This window comes from Haliaeetus leucocephalus, unplaced genomic scaffold, assembly GCF_000737465.1.
Source record: "Haliaeetus leucocephalus isolate CR32 unplaced genomic scaffold, Haliaeetus_leucocephalus-4.0 Scaffold545, whole genome shotgun sequence".
NCBI lineage: Eukaryota > Metazoa > Chordata > Aves > Accipitriformes > Accipitridae > Haliaeetus > Haliaeetus leucocephalus.
In genome coordinates, this window is record NW_010972981.1 from 4,208,167 (window position 1) to 4,225,783 (window position 17,617).

General features: G+C 38.7%; 1 protein-coding gene across 1 annotated transcript in view; it reads right to left on the reverse strand.

Annotated features, from left to right (window-relative positions):
• KCNIP4 (Kv channel interacting protein 4) overlaps positions 1-17,554 on the reverse strand; it is a 459,791-nt gene extending 442,237 nt beyond the window's left edge. The window contains exon 1 of the mRNA XM_010576847.1: positions 17,494-17,554. Coding sequence (XP_010575149.1) covers positions 17,494-17,554 — 61 coding nt within the window. The remainder of the gene's footprint in view (positions 1-17,493) is intronic.
• Between the last annotated feature and the right edge of the window lie 63 nt (positions 17,555-17,617).

Consider the following 17,617-nt stretch of genomic DNA (forward strand, 5'->3'; position numbering starts at 1 on the left):
TTCTAACAGAACATTTTTTCAGCACGGAAAGATTCTTTGACCAAATGTCCCACTGAAGTCTTTAGTATAGGAATGTGCCCATCAGTACGATCTCAGAGTACTAAACTCTTTTTAAACTCCCATGACTTTGTAAAACCTAATGGATAATTTTCTAATGTGTGCTTTCAACACAAAATATAAACTGATAATCAAAATTCGAAATTTAAACTCTTTGGAAAGATTTAAGAGGTTGGGTTTTTTGTGGGTTGGGGCTTTTTCCCCTAATTTTTAGCCATGTAACAAATGCTTGCAAACAAGGTTAAGTTGATACTATGTTTTAAGAATGAACAAGCCTCTATGCAATACTGTTCTTTACAAGAAAAGAGAGTTCTGAAAAGTACAAGTATTTCAGCTCATGCTCTTGCCTCAAATATTTGAATGTGTTTTTTATTAACACAGTAGTTTTTAGTAAGAAAATTTAAAAACTAAAGGTTCCCTTTTTCATCAGTATGAAAAAAGAAAAAGGAACAAAACCATAATTGTGATATCAGTATCCCACCTAGGTTTAAATAAAGCCCTACGAGAGACAGAACTTCAGATTAGGTGAAAATTTCCCATATTTTCAAATAAAGATGAAGAGAAAAATGTACTACCATAAATCTAAAGTAATAGTTCTGGCTTATATTATGATACAATCACCAAATATTTTCCTTTAAAAAATAGACTAATATTGACCTGAGCTCAGCTGTACAGCTCCCTGTGTTCAACTGTTAACTGCAAAAGTCTTTGACTTGACTGGAGACATCTTCTCTATGCAAGTTAATACACAATCTTAAAGCCTCTGTTCTGACTGCATTTCTTAAGTGGGTCATTACGTACTATAGCCCACAGCAGCAGCCTCTAGATAACACATTAAGAAACTTGCAAAATCACTTAAAATTGAAAAATGTGAAAGAGCTCCAGAACCCCTAATCTGGTTTACGTTTTCCCTGGGAAAAGACAACAGCTTAGTGAGTATCCCAGACTTAGGTTTTGAAAACTTCTGTAAAACCCAGTATGAACAGATATGTTTATTTTACCCCACTTGACTTAGTTCATTTAGAAATACTATAGATGTACAACACAATCAAGTAAGTACCATACACACAGACACAGTGAAACAGGAAACAAAAATAATTTCATTTTCTTGCACACTATACATGCATATGCATACAGGTCCAACATTTCCACACTGTGGCTCAAATCTCCAGCTATTGATGCTCTCCTAGGGCACTGAAGGCTCTTCACAAAAACAGGAGACCAACAAGGTTGAACAGACAGATCAAGAGCTCTACAGAAATGGCAAAAAGGACAGGTGCCATTCTACAAGGGTTCTATATACAAAACTAACAACAGTCCTAACAGATAAGGAAATTATTCTCACACAAGAGTTTATTCTCAAATTTAGTTTCAGATAGATTGTGGCAATAATACGTAACGCTTGACTGCCTTCATCTTTGAGTACCTATTAAGCTGTTCTTTTTTGTTTGTCTATGCATTGCTCTAATTGAGAACTGAGTTACTTAACACTGAACACGCAATATAATTCATTTCCAGTCCATGAACTATTAGTTACATAGTGTACCTTACACTGCAGAAACACTCTTCCAATTTAATATGTAACTACAGTCTTCCCTGCCATTTGCTTAAAAATATTCATCCAGTTTTCTCCTCAGTGAGGACCATCCCTGGAATAACTTCTAAATACAAAACTATGCATAGAAATGTAAACAAAGATGAAAAATGCAATATTTGGGGGGCCACAAACCCATAAGTATCCCTAGAAATTTAATTACAATTAATGTACTACAGTCACAGCATCACAGAAGGGCTGAGGTAGGAGGGACCTCCAGAGGTCATCTGGTCCAACCCCCCCTGTTTAAGCAGGGCTACCTACAGCAGGTTGCCCAGGACCATGTCAAGGTGGCTTTTTAATATCTCCAAGGAGGGAGATTGCACAACCTCCCTGGGTAACCTGTGCCAGTGCTTGGTCACCCTCACACTAAGAAGGTGTTTCCTGATGTTCGGAAGGAACCGCCCATGTTTCAGTTTGTGCCCATTGCCTCTGGTCCTGTCACTGGGTACCACTGAAAAGAGCCTGGCTCTGTCCTCTAAGCACTGTCCCTTCAGGTATTGATGTACATTGAGAAGGCTCAGGGGGGATCTCATCATCGCCAGGCCAAACAGTCCCAGCTCTCTCAGCCTTTCCTCATAGGAGAGATGCTCCAGTCCATTCGTTATCTTCATGGACCTTCGCTGGACTCTCTCTAGTATGTCCATGCCTCCTTTGTACTGGGGAGCCCAGAACTGACACAGTACTCCCTCCAGGTGTGGCCTCACCACTGCTGAGTAGAAACTTTCAGTCACTTTCAAGCTTCAAGAAAATACCATTAAGAATTTCCATTTTTAGCTGCCATAACAGAAGAGCTTTCTGCTTATACGCTTCTGGGAGAAGCAAACCTGCGTGGTTTTTTTTTTAAGTTCACTGAAAGTGGGAGACAAGGAATGAAGTCTTCATGTATTCAAGATTTTAAAACATTTTTCATAGTAGGCTGAGGTGGTACTTACATGAGCTAAGAATAAATCTGGTAGCTGTGTCATCTCTGAAATAATTGGATTTAGAAGCAATTTAGCAATGTTTAAAAGAAGTATAATCACTCTGAACATAAATTTGATTCTTTAACATAGAAAGACATTGCAAGGTGTAGTTTTTGAGCTTGAAAATATGACAAAGATGAAATAAGTTAATTTGGCTTCGTGGCCATTTCTATAGCAAGCAGAGGTAATATTAGACTTCATAGTCACGGTGTGCAAGGAAAACCCTGCCCAATTGCTATGGTCAAACTCTAAGTGTACTTACAAACATTTTTGAAATATCCAGCAAGCTGTGCTTTGGCACAGTATTTTAAAAGTTCCAATTCTAGTGCCATAACAAACTAAAGTAATTTATAAAATTAGTCAATTTTCACACAGATTTATACTCTTTGCAGTGCTAGTGACTTAATTTTCTCTCTGGGTTTTTACTGACTTTGTATATTGTCTCTGGACAAGTAATCGCATCCTGAAACAGAAATTACAAAAAGGTTACCAGGGTGTGTCTGCAGTATGCTGCAGAACGCAGTCTGTGATACAGCCAATCTAAGATGGTGTATTTACCAAGTCCAGCACTGAAATTCTAGCACGCATGTATTCTACTTTTAAAACCTGTGATGTTTATTTTTGAGACAGATATACATTTTCCTATTCAAAAAGGCATTTAGCTGATGGGAGTTCTGCACTATGTTCTGTACATGTGTCATTCCACAGTCACAATTAAACCAGAAGCCTGAATACACACAATGAGAATTAATTGCAAATTGTCAATCAGGCAAGTGATAGCAGCTATCAAATAGTGAGGAACAGCTTCTGCTCAATGATGCTGATGCTTGGTGATGGTGATTAGATGTTAGGAAAATCTCTGACAGAAAATTTGGCTTTATCAAAACACAATGTTGGTGATATTAATATAGTAAATCCTAAACTACATAGGCCTAATTGTTAAGAAACATCCCTAAAATATTAGGACGGTCCCTAAGCATGCCTCCATAAATTCCCTGAACTAGGAAGGATCAGATTTGAATTCTGCAAAAGAGATGAAACTGTAATTCAACAAACTCACCCAATTTCTGGGACCCTGGAGAATGGGAAAGCTCCCACAGTGCTGTCTGATGTGGACATACTAGCATTTCCATTCAGATCAGGAATGTGCTTTCAGAAGAAGTCACCTAATAGTCCCCAGTTACCATGTTTTAGTTCACATCACAGAATGCACTTGGAATGCACAAATTAGATTTTTTTTCGATTAAATTAAGTGGGAAGATGTGCTCCAAAAGCTCACTTAATGCACTCCAACTATTAGCAGGCATTTAGTCAATCGAACTAGACTAGAGCTAGTCTGAAGTAAAACCCTGTAAAAATTCTTATTCATTATTACTCCACAACCCCATTTCACACTGCAAGTTTGAGCTACTATTTCCCAACTTTAGGCATAGCCCAAATGCCTAGACTGAGAAAGCCATGATCTTCCTACGAAGACTTCTCAATTTCATTTCTCCATCACTTACGAATTATTCTTCAAGAATTCAGAAAGTGTCCAGTAATTTTATTTTAAGATGGTGAGAATTCTGATTAAAAAGCATTGTGAACCTACCATCCAAGAAGAATATAGTTCTCCTCCTCACAGTACTGTCAAAGATACATGATTACTGGCTTAATAGCTTAATAAATGAATGGTATAAAGTCAGAGCGCCAGCTCTGTGCCTCTCGAGAACTGCCTGATAAAATCCTCTGCCTGGGTTCATTAAAATAGCTTTACCACTTCTCACCACTGAATTCAAACACACAGTTTAATTTATTAACATCCACCCACAGACAAGCTATCACAGAACTCTCCTGGAACTACAAGCTTAAAGAATCATACGCCTAAACTATCAAACTATAAAAATGAATTTGCATGATGAATGAAATGGCAATGTGCATTTGCAGCCCACAAAGGCAACTGTGTCCTGGGCTGCACCAAAAGAAGTGTGACCAGCAGGTCGAGGGAGGTGATTGTTCCCCTCTACTCAACTCTCACAAGACCCCACCTGCAGTACTGCATTCAGCTCTGGGGCCCCCAACATAAGAAGGACATGGACCTGTTGGAGTGAGTCCAGAGGAGGGCCACGAAGATATCGGGGGGCTGGAGCACCTCCCCTATGAAGACAGGCTGAGAGTTGGGTTTGTTCAGCCTGGAGAAGAGAAGGCTCTGGGGAGACCTTACAGCAGCCTTCCAGTACCTAAAGGGGGCCTGCAGGAAAGCTGGGGAGGGACTTTTTACAAGGGCATGTAGTGATAGGACAAGGAATAATGGCTTTAAACTGAAAGAGGGTAGATTTAGATTAGATGTAAGGAAGAAGTTCTTCACTGTGAGGGTGGTGAGGCACTGGCACAGGTTGCCCAGAGAGGCTGTGGATGCCCCATCCCTGGCAGTGTTCAAGGCCAGGTTGGATGGGGCTTTGAGCAACCTGGTCTGGCGGAAGGTGCCCCTGCCCATGGTAGGGGCACTGAAACTAGATGATCTTTAAAGTCCCTTCCAATCCAAACCATTCTATGATTCTATGAATTTGGAAAAGATAGATAATAAAACCTCTATGGTCATTTGTATGCAAGTGCCATTCTAATGGTGGTTTTAATCAGGCACTGGACAAAAGTTAAATATCTTTGGAGTACATACACCAAAAATTACAACTAGAAAGGCTTAAGCTGGTATAAAAGTTAAAATATATGAAATCTTTCTTGATTAAAGCCCCCTAGATACATCAGCCTTGAAAAATGAGAGAGGAATGAGCACACCCTATTTTATCATAATAGCAGCATTTGGTAAATACACTCATATAAAGCAGAGGCACATCTTTTCAACTGTAAGATGGTACAGCACTGATAAAAATAATCTGAATAAGAAGTGTTTGAAACTTCAAAAGCTTCGCTATTGCCTGTGACATTGACTTTTCATGTTAAAAAATTGTTTAAAGTAACTGTCTTCAGTTTTTATTTATGGAAGAGAGCACTAAGATGTTCATGCTACATATCAAATGTTCAAGAGCTAAAATATCCTTAGAAAAGATAGAGTTCATAAAAAGGTCACTGACAAAGTTTCCTTTCTGAAGATCCAGATCCAATAGCTGGAAAGCTGTGCAAGTTGAAGCTGTATTTATCTATTTTATTTATTTGGAGTAACAGTTCAGATCATAAAAGAGGCAAGTTCTGGAAGCCCTTGAGGATCCCTGCAGTCTTTCCATAGAAATGAGGTAAAGTTGATGGTTGTTATTGCTTGTAAGACAATGACTCCTACCTCATCCCAAATTCTTGAGAGCTGCTTCATACAAAGGTAGAAGATTTGCTGCACTGCAAGGATGTAACTTACTCTACAGTGATTGCTCCTCAGACCCAACAGGAACTGGGAGCTGCTGATCACACCTCCGTGGAAGCAATAACTCCTACAGAGCTCTTCTAGGATCGGAAGAATTACCATCAACAGGGGCAAGCTGGAATCTCTCTTCGTGTGAGGCAGAAAGTATAAACAAGACAAAAGTCTGTAAGATATGCCAAATAATGTTTTTAGCCAAGATTTTACAGTACTGAATAGGACATGTATTTCATCCATTTTGCATACCAGGTTTTAAATGTAAGAAGATTTACTTTAGAACTAGGAAAAAGTTTGTACCAGGAAAGATAAATTCTGAAGTAGATTACCTAGTGATGTTATGAAGCACCCAGTACTTTTTAAGTACATTAGACAAAAAGCTGTCTGAACTACCATATAAATATTTAATCCTGCTCTTTCAAACTATTTGTCTGTGATTCCAAGTTTTTTATTGCTTTTATCTGAAAAGTACAAATGAAATCCAATGTAACAGAAATTGAGTTGGATTTTGCATCAGCCTTCTGCCCTGAGTAGGCTGTATGGATTACATACAGCTGTATGTAATCAGCCTGGTTAGTCACTGTCTGCCTAGCATTCAGAGACAAATATAAACCTAGAAACTTGACTGAGTATATGCCTTTTTATTTTATCCTCAGCCAGAAAATCCACAACTTTGTCGTGGTGGTGGGATTTTTTTTTCTTAAAATACAAGTTTCTCAGGTCATGATATTACACAAAAATCTCAGCATTCCTTGAAGAAGTTTTGTTTCCCAGAAAGCAAATAATTAACTGACTCCTAAAAAGAGAAAATTGCGAGTTTGGTGGTTTGAATTGGAAATACTCTCCAGTATTCTGAGCAGGGAAACAGGCCCTCTTTCAATATCTCTTTTTGTTTCTTATATTCTTTCACATTATATTAGCATTACAAGATTACATTAGCATTACAAGGTGTATTGTCAATGTAATTGGGTACCCTCTAAAGCCATAGCCTATATTTTTGGTTCACGAAATTACGGATGATGCAAGAAGAGAGAAAAGCTTTATTTCCTCCTTTCTCTCTAAGACATTTCAGAATCTGAAGGACTAAAGACAACTGTTCAAACACTTATGACCAAATATATTTCTTAAGTATAACAGGATGATTCTCACTTGTAAATGCTGCACTATATTGCAACTGTTCTAAGATCAAGCCTTCCAATCATAATGAAACAGGCACTGATGGATCAAGAAGATCTATATTAATTACTTCAGTGCAAGGTGCATTTAATCAATATGCACTCTTCTTGGAACACAAACCATTATTTGTTTTAGTGTTACTGCAACAAGAAACCGTTATCAGTTTATCTAATTAAGTGTGTTTACTATTGAATACATATCTGTTCTAACACTACACCTGCAAAATGGACAGTATAATATCTACACCATCAGCATTGTAAGTTGCCAGTTACCAAATAGTGGTTTGATAATGCCATCAACTTTTTCTTGTTTGTTTTCAATGAGGAATTAAGTCTCTTAACTGACAGCATTTCTTTACATATTCGTTGTGATGCAGCATATGTGAAAACACACCATTAATGTTTTGGGTTCTTGAAAGGAAAAACACGTACAAAAAAAGCCTACTTTCTTCTGAATTCTTTAATTGAAAATGTCCTAACAGATTGTCAGTCTAGTAGTAATTTAAAGTGCTGTTGATTAAAGTGACTGTTGATAAAACACTGCTTAATAAGATGTTAGAAATTTACTGACACCTTTCAGATAGCTTTACGTTCCATTTTGAACAGGTCAAAATGTTCCTGCTTTTGCATTTCTAAGTATAGGCAGTTGTTTTTGAACCCTGGTGAAGTAAAACATACAGTTAAACTGCGAGCAGAGTTGTTTTGGTTTTTTTTAATACAACATGGGGTTTTAGCTGAACACCCCCGATATCTTCAGGAAGGAAAAAAGTTACTGATTCTCAAGAAGTCTGGGATGACTCAAATACTTTAGAAATAAGAAGTGATCTTTGTAAGTCTACATTGAAATATAGGATTGCTTTATTCTAGTATCAGAAAATTAGCTGAATGCAAACAAAAGGTGCAACTGAAGCAAAGATTTTTATGAGTCTAAATAATGTCTAAATGCTGTACAACCCTGCAGGCTAAGTAATTAAGCAAGGTATTCAAGTATGAATCTGTGTAATTTTAAGTCCTGCTAGCTCATATATTTAATAAAGATTTAAAGTACTAGGGGGAAACTCAACAGCAGGTGTGCCATGGAAATAGCTGTGTCACTGTATACCCTTAGCCATGTCTGTTCCCTTCTCACCTTATCCTCAACATACTATTTTTCCTCCAGGCTACTGGAATTCAGTTTTATAAAACATGAATTAGGGACCCACCAGTTCCACTGGAAGCATCACACACTTGCCTCTCCTTTCACTGACAATCAACCGACCTAGAAAGAAGTGCATAACCTCAGAACAACATTGCTTTGAGGTAAAAGATTACACAACAAAGGTGAGAAAGTGCTCATTTAGTGAGGGGTTCACGTGCGCCTTCCAAGTGCCAAGTAGAGGCAGAAGAGGGGAGCCACTGCTTGAAAAAGTTGGAGGTTTCAACCTCCTCCTGCAAAGAGGATCTTCACCACCATGTAATGGAAGGCAGAAAGGGCAAAGCCTATCACCTATTTACCAAACCCATCCTGCTATTTGACCTCCTCTTTCTCCTGTTTCCCAAGTAGGGAAACAAATGCGTAGTCCCAGAGAGAGAGAGACTGAAAGCAATGACTTTGAAGCAAACAATTAAGCGGGTTGATAGGTCCCAGCCACAGAGGTAGTTCTCTCATTTTCCCAATTCTGGACAGTAGGCTGGGAAGATGATTGCACAATGTGGCATATTTCAAAAAGCAAAAGAGGAAAACCCTACCTCATCACCAACACAAAGACTGAAGAATGACATAGTATATAAAGTAGACCTAGTTACTGAAACAATAGCATGAAATTCTCTGTATCTTAATCATACTGCACATTCTCAACTTGCAGGTATATCTGCTTTGTTTTATTATATTTTCTCTTAGGCATCTTAGATTTGGTAGACTGCAGACCCTGGCTGTGCAGAGATCAGGGCAGCACCTAAGAGTCAGTGTGCGTATGTATTCAACTACAGCATCTTTTTAAAAATAACAATGAACTTTATTTGTACTTGTTTCAGTTACCAGCAGGTGGATGCTGCCAGCACACAATGCTCTGGAGAAACAGTCTAGATTTATCTTTCTCTCTGGATAGCTTACAACATGTGATACATTTTTTAATGTTGCACCTCAAAACACAACAAAATAACCTCAAATGTTCATAAATCAACATGGAAAAGGATACATAGAAGAGAAAGAGTGAATCAATAGATTTGCAGGGTACCATTCACTAACTAAGCAGTGGAATAGAAGTCAGTAGTCAGAATGATTAAGGACATCTGGGTATCACCTGGTTAAAACCAGCTACATTGTCAAAACTCAAGACCAATGGTGATCTGAGGAAACACCTATCATACTGTTACCAGCATGCAATGAAGCAAAACATGATTCTATGGCTGGATCTTCTTGATATACATCTTTCATATTGCTTCAAAAGAGTATTTTTTAAGGATTTTTCTCCTGCTTGTTTTAAGATAAACAGGATTCATTTATCTCCAGCTAAAGTAAACAGAACAGCAGATCCCAGAGTCTGCTTACTCCAGTACTGCTGAAGCCATACACACAGGAAGGCATTTCTTGACCTTTTCCCTCTCCTTTCTTTTAACTGCTCAGGCAGGGATTGCAATCCCACAGCCTACTTTTCATTCTCCCAACACCTATCCGCACTGGGAAACCGCATGCACGTACACAGCGTGTCCCTCCCAGCACTGGTGCTAACTGGGGGGGGGTTCCCTGGCCCATCTCAGCACCTGGGCAGAGAAGGGGCACCTACTGCTGCAAAACACCCAGGAGTGGTTGGTACCACGCGCTTTGGCACGCTCTGAAACAAACTGTCTCAAAAAAAGGTCAGTCCTTGCTAGGGTGTTCTTTGAAGCTATGAGCAGCAACATTCATGCAAAAAAGCATTACAGTAGTACTGGTTCAGGTATTTTGAAAATGGGATCATAGATTGTTAATTTGTGGTACTTAGCATGTACATAGGTAAGTCTACATACTACAAAATTCCAGATCTCCATGTTCAGTTGCTATAATGCTTGTATCTAGCATGTTATATAGAGTGTGACTTTCAGATCATCATTTCAAATTGCATCACGTAAGTATGTTAAAATTAAAAAAACCCCAAACCTGGTTTTGCCCGCATTCCAACTTACTGCATGCATTTAGGACATTCTCCATTTAGAATAGTTCCTTTCATCATATTATGTTTATCTTTTGTTTGGCACAATGTTGTCTTTCGATATGTTTTTATTATAACGTATGCTGTAATGTCATTAAAAGTTCTAAGTCAAGTAACTATATTTAATTTTAAAAGTGAGAATTATGTAAATTTTGTAAATTTTTTCATGGGTTCTTCAACACTAAGTAAACCACACTCTATTGATAAATACTTGTGATGTAGAATACAACGTAATTTCTTTGTTTAGATAGTGTTACCTTAAATTAAAACACAAAGCAAATACAAGCAAATAACAGAATATATACAGCAACTCATAAGTAATTAAGGACTGTTTTGGAGCACAATCAACAAAATACATTTTTAAAAAAAATCAATATTTTTCTTTCTATACACAAACAGGAATATTTGTCAATATCACAGACTCCATGTCTGCAGTGACTCAATGATTTCATCTGAATCATGTTGTTTCTCCTCTATTTAATAAAACTGTTCAAAGATTTGGAAATAAATTGGTACAGATTACCAGAAACATTTGTGTGAGAGTGTACAGAAAGCAGAATTTCTTACCAAAATACCTTTTAATTACTGCTAAGTATTTCCAGCACAGTGGTTTTCTTCCTTTACATGGAATCACATAAACTTGATCTGTGTTTCAGTTCCAGGTTTAGCATTCTCCTGATTTTCACAAATAGTAGGGCCCAAATCCTTATTCATTGCAATTATTCCCATAGGTATCAAAGTGTTTATAGGAATAGTCATGATAGTCAAACGACTCACTGTGAAGAAGTGCTGTTCTCGTTGTTCCCACTTTGGGCAAGGAATAAAAAAAAATCTGCCCTGTGAAGAATCAGACCCATCATCACGTTTTACGGCTACTGCTTGCCTTTCTAACAAATCCTACATGTTTCTTCTGGATTATTAACAAAAGTAAACTTTGATTCAAAAATAAGAAAAAGATTTGTTATACTAAAGCCTAATGACTATATTGATAGTCATAAAAATTTTCTCTGCTGGAAAGATAACTGAAAATTGTGAGAACAAGACAATGTATCAGTAAAATTGATCTTTTTTCCTATCATTAAAATAGCTAACCCTTTCTTACTGGGCTTACGCTTTATTTGGTGAAAATATCTGGCATATGAATACAGATATTTGCTCCTATAATAAAATCCAAACATTTAAACATGAATCATTGTTCTCATCAGGGCAAAATGTTTATATTTAAAAATTCCCTATTATCATGCCTTCCATCTGTAGTTTGTTCCTCCACTGGACACGTAAGCATCTATGACTTTCATACCACTGTTTGTGTCACTGCAGCATAAATTATAAACATACAACAGAGGATCACAACTATAAACTGTACCTCTAAAAAAATCTGTTTCATAGGTGAAAAAGAATATCAGAGCAACACTACTTTCAGACCTTTGACAGAAAGCTCCTTTTAATATCATATTAAGTCTCTGCTAGGCTGCCAGGAATAAAACACAGTATGTGTTCAGATCTACAGCTTTTATTCTGTGTTTGGGTTTATTCTTAGAGGTGAATGGATTCAATATGCTTTCAATCCAACCACGTATTTTAAACTGCTGCCAGTTCACAGTTGTCTACAGACCTCCCAAATTCATAGCAGCAAGTCTAGAGACCAACCTCCTCTGCTGCTGCATCCATGAAGGTGATAACACAGAAATTATCTCTCTTGTAAAGTGTGAGAATGGAAAATGAAGAGAAAAAACCCAAACTGTGATCTATATGATCCCAAGACTCCTGTAATATAAAAACAAAATAATAATGAACCTCACAAAATAATTGGATTCCATGCTTTCCATAGTTCTATAGACTCAAAAAAAATATACTTTCCATACATTTTCACTTCTCTTCCACATTCCACCTGGTGTACTCCTTGGGAAATTTGGGCCAAATTCTGCCTAGCCATCAAAGCAGTGGCAACCAAAGATCTTGCCAGAGAAAACAGGATTCTGAAAGTACAACTACTATCAAAAAACTAGCATCTATGTAAACCTTTTGTCCATTTACTTTTGACACAACCACACATTACAGTTCAGGCCAAACATTATGGAGACAAACTAGCCCATTAACCTCGCTATTAACTATCTCCAGCTGTGCTGCCACACTGTGCTCCAAAGAAAGAAGGTTTTTATATCTGTACTCCTGACACCCCAGAATAGGCCCGAGCCTATTAATTAATGTGTGTGCTAACAAATAAGGGAATCCTACTTGGTTCAGATCACATTGACTATAACTACTGAAAAAATGATTTGCCTCCTGGACCAGTCCACAACCTTGTGCCAATGTTTTCTCTCTCATCTCAAGTAGGAGTAATGGCCTTTGCTAATAGGAGACAATAAATGGCCAGTGTTGGTTTGGCAAGCAAGATTTTGAATGCAGTCTATTGAAAGAATGAGAGGACAAGCAGAATTGTGGGGGGAAGGATAGTACGACAGCCTGGCAAGAACACGCATATCTATGAAATAGTGAAGCAATCAGGCCTTGTTGTATTTTTAGATACTTTCTTTTTCAAGTGCCAAAGATTCTGAATAAATCACAATGGCAAACTGAGTGGCTGAGATGGGATAGATTACAGATGAATGCTGCACGGATCAAATATTCAGCTCCAACCCAAAGCATGAGTCCTAAGTGCTTATCTGATACCCTGTAAAAGCTTTCCATGACACACACTAGCTACTTCTCTTATGGCTACATTAACTGCTAGATATCGTATCTGCCTCTATACATTTCATAATGTCTAAAAACACCTGGAAAGAGTGAGTCAATTCTCTAAGCCCAATATACTTGAAACTTGTCCAGATGTTCAGTTATTTATGTATCAACTCTCTAAGCATGGGTAGCAACCTTGAAACACAGAATAATGAAAAAGAAAGCTGTATTTTGTGCAAATTGATATTTATATTTACATTGATATAAAATTGATATTAATGGAAAGCCAAGGCATATTTAAAATATGACTCTGTATACTAGAATTTTGCTTATAATTACTGCTTCACATGCTCACTGAATACAGGAATTGGAGATGGAAGCAGAGATCACGTTTTACACAGAGGCTTATGCCGCAGTCAGTTCTCTCAAAATGTCAATTATTTCCTCCATCCTGCAGGAGCAGGTTGTATATTTTACACTTAAAATATTTGCATCTATTTGTGTGTACATTATAAAGATACCTCCTTTATTAGATCACGAGTCCATTTAATTTATCCCTTCCCTTATGTATTTGCAGCTTTCACAGAAACGTGGCATTTGGAAGCAGCATTTCTAGCTGACTGTAGCTCCTCAAGGAGAACATATCTCTGTTACAGAAGGCTCAAGGCAGAGATTGAGGATCCACTGGGACAGAGGTGTGCAAGACAAAATGGCCAGAAGGTCTCTCATATCTAAGAAGACATGAAGAGTGTTTAGGGACAACAGATCATTAGTAAAACGTGACACTGACTCTTGACAGCATGTCCTATGGGTGGAGCTCCTAGACAAACCAAAGATTTCACACTGATATGGGTATTGGTGGAAATCACCTGGGGAGTCACTGCCTGCTTTTCGTCATGTCAGATGAATCCCAACTGGGTTATAAAGGAATTGGTCCAATACATACCACCAATACATAATAGGATTCCAGTATCCCTCAATAGGACACACTTTCATTTAGTATCAATTGTATCTCAAGGTGTATAAGAAGCTCCTTCCTCATTTCCCTCCTCCCACCTCTTCTTTTTTCCTGCAACTGTTTTACAGTGCATTTTTTCCTCACTTTCATAATTTTTCTTAGCATCCCTTTTCCTAAATTCCTATTTTCAGCTTTCCCATATGTAGTTTCTTGTCCTCCTAGCACTGCTTCCTTTGTCTTCTAAGAATGCCTCAAGCTACAAGAGCAAGCCGTTCATTAAAAGCAAAAGTGAACACTGTTGCACAAGGATCTCTCAGAGGTATGGCAGAGAATACCAAACTCTAAGTAAACTTAAAGTTGGATAAGCACTTCTTAACAGTACTATTTGGTCCATCTTCTGCACATGACATAGAAATGACAGCCTTTTTCCTGACATGCAGAATTTGCAGCTGCCCTGTCTAGTCAGAGAAAATCTTCAAAACTTCAAAATTACTCCATGGCTTTTGTAAATATATCTATTGTTTGAATAAGGAAGAGTATACTGGTCAGCACAATCCCCATTCTGAATTCATTATACCCTAAAGCAAAGCAACCAGTTGCTGTGATAGTGTCTTACTCATATCAGTATTCCCAACAGCTTAAGTTTGTCCTAGATATTGAACCCACAGGACACACTGTGGTTACTTATTCTTACCCCCACAAACTTTTTCTGATAATCTCCCTCTGCTCTTCTCATTTTGCCAAGACGCTTCATGCCTTTACCCAGTAGCAAATGAGTTTTGGCTATCCGTAGCAAAAATACAACTTCCTCACAGATAAGACATTGATAAAGACTGTTTGTTTCATGGGGCAGAAGGATGAAACAGTTCATCCTTACAATGGCTCAATATTTAAGAGAGGAAGCATTCTGTTTCTTCGATTTGACTCTCGGTGGTTCTCCAACTGACATTAACTTGAATGTAAAAGATGCCCTGCAAGTTGCAATAGAGTAAATGTAAGAGGAAGAGCAGCTGAAAGGAGTCATTACTTGTTAAAAGGTACAAAATGTTTCCTTTGACAGTAATAATTTTCATAGTTTAAGCTGCTTGTGTGTTACTTGGGCTTTATTTCACTTGGAAAAATGAAATGGAGAAACAGTCACACTTCCGTCGGTTTCATTTTCTGAGTATCATGCACTACCATCAAATCCCTGTAACAACTCTACTGCAGGCATTACCATTTAAAAATAACTAATGTTTTAAGCATTGTTTCTATTTGAGGAGAAATAATAAGAGCAAATCCACCGAATGCTTCCTCGTTAAGTAACCAACAGACAGGTACATTCAGAAACGTGGATGGCACTGAAAATGAGTTGAAAGTTTAGGAGCTAGAGAAGAGAAGGGTGGAAAGGGAAGTTTAGATGAAAAAGGGCCAAAATCTGGGGAAGATGAACATACATGTGCTCTCTCACATAAGGAGGAAGCCCAGAGCACTGAAGCTAGACACTTGTTAGCTTCACATCACATCAAGCTAGTGACAAGATACAAGTTGAGAGGTGATCTAACATATGACAATCTCCAAAAGAAAGGAGTTATTTTCTTTTAGCTATCATTTTTATCTTTCCATGTTCTGTTTCTGGCATAAGAACTTATTTTTGAGAAATGTTTTTCCTACAGTAACTCATGTTTCAGTTAGATTTTGATTTTTATTCTACAACAGTGCAAAGTGTATCTTACTACTTCTCACCATTACAAACTTAAAACGAATTAAAGCTGTCATTAATTTCTAAAAGCTACAAGGCATGCATATCATAAGAGCCAAAATGGAAAACACATCTAATATACAGTTCAACTGAAAACATTTTCTGTAAAAATATCATCTTGATATTTTGTATTATTTGTATAACATGGATTCAGATTGTATTTCCCCAGTTTTCGTATAGACACTTTTCTGTTACTGCTAACTATACCTATAGATAAAACATTAAGCTGCAAACTCTCTTTATGCTTCAACACCTACAGTAATGATCCAGAAACAAAATTATTCCTCAAAAGCACCTGTGCAAATCCACTGTGTCTAAATTATGACCTTAGTTTTGTTTAGCCCGAACAGTCCTACATGGTGGTTGCACAGGTGTAGCTAAGAGCCTGCCTGGTGTTTGTCACTGATGGTGTATGTGTTACGGAAAAACAGTGTGACTTTCAGGTCTCTAACAGACTAGAGCTGTAAGGCTGACAGTGGTATGTGGAGGGAAAAGTCATAATTAAAACTTGGAGGGGTTGGATCTGGAAAACAGTGAGAAGCATTACAACATCACTCCGGTGGCCGAGTCCCTTGTTGGACAACCATAATGACTAAGTATGCATTTTTCTTCTGAAGCTTTTAAGAAATGCAAAGATGGATTAACAATTGAGCCAACAGCCTAAAACTAATTGCATAGTCAATTACAAAAGTTCCCTATCACCAAAGCAAATGACTAGTATCCTGTCTGAAGGACTACAAGCCCTAACACATGAGAAAAGGTTGGACATTAAGGAAAGAGAAAACCCAAGTACAATCCAACAGAGGACATGTGGCCGTGAGCCTCTTCTAGCAAGCAAAAGACTATTCTGAAGCATCAGAAATCAATCAAAGGGTGGAACTCCCCTGTGTCTTTCAAGCAACTTGATGGTTAGGCTGCTATTCTACACTGGCATCACAGAGTTTATGAGAAATCTCACAACACAGCAGGAAACACGAAATAATTTTCCATCTTTTCTCAGAAAACAAGTTTCCCCTGTTTTTGATTGGCTGTTTTGCAAAGTTTTTCATTGACTGTCCAGCCATCCTCTGCTTAACCAGCCACCTTGAACTGGGCACCTTCCTCAGCAACATCATGTTACCCACTTTGCACCCAAGCAGCTTCATTTCTATATAACTCTGTTTCCTGCCCATGCTAGGAAAAAACTCTAAGACTCCAGGAGTCACAGTCACCCTAGAGGACTGCAAAGCATGCTTTCCTCCTCCCTGAAACGCAAGTTATTTTGTAACCTTTCTCAGGTGAAAGAGCAACTGCAGTTTGCAATACAGAGAAAGAGAAAGGCACCAGATAGCCTTTGGCTTACCAGAAGCAGCTGGTCTCCATCAAATAGTTGTTTCTTAGGCATCAGGAAGGTACAAAGGAGACCAAAGCAGGGAGGTGTAAGTGGGACTGGTCAAAATTACCTCCTGGGAGCTGGTAACTAGAGAGGGTGTGCATGGTTCGCCCGGGAGGTTCGTACCCACCCCCAGGTCATTTCAGCGAAGGCAAAAGTACCAGTTAGGTCACAGCAGGCATCTTACGGCGGGCTTCGCAAAGCCTTGAACGTTTCTTAGCCCGCAACCCCGGGCATTAAGCGCTTGCTTGCTGTCCCCATAGACACACACGCATTTTCCCAAGACAGCACAGATGCGTTTACCCCACGCGAGCGGGCAGCTCCCCCCCTCCCCGCCCCACGCCAAGTTGCAAGACTTGCTGCTTGAAGGTGGGGGGCGAGACCCCAAAATAGCTAAGAAGAGAAACCTCGCGCCCCCACGCTGCTCGCGTCCTACCGCCTGTGGAGCTGGCCTCCTCCAGCTGCGCCGAGATGCTCTCCACCCTCCTCACATTCATGCTGGGAGGCGGGAGGCGCCCGGAGCCGCGGCGAGGCGGGACGCGGCGGGGGAGCGCGGCAGC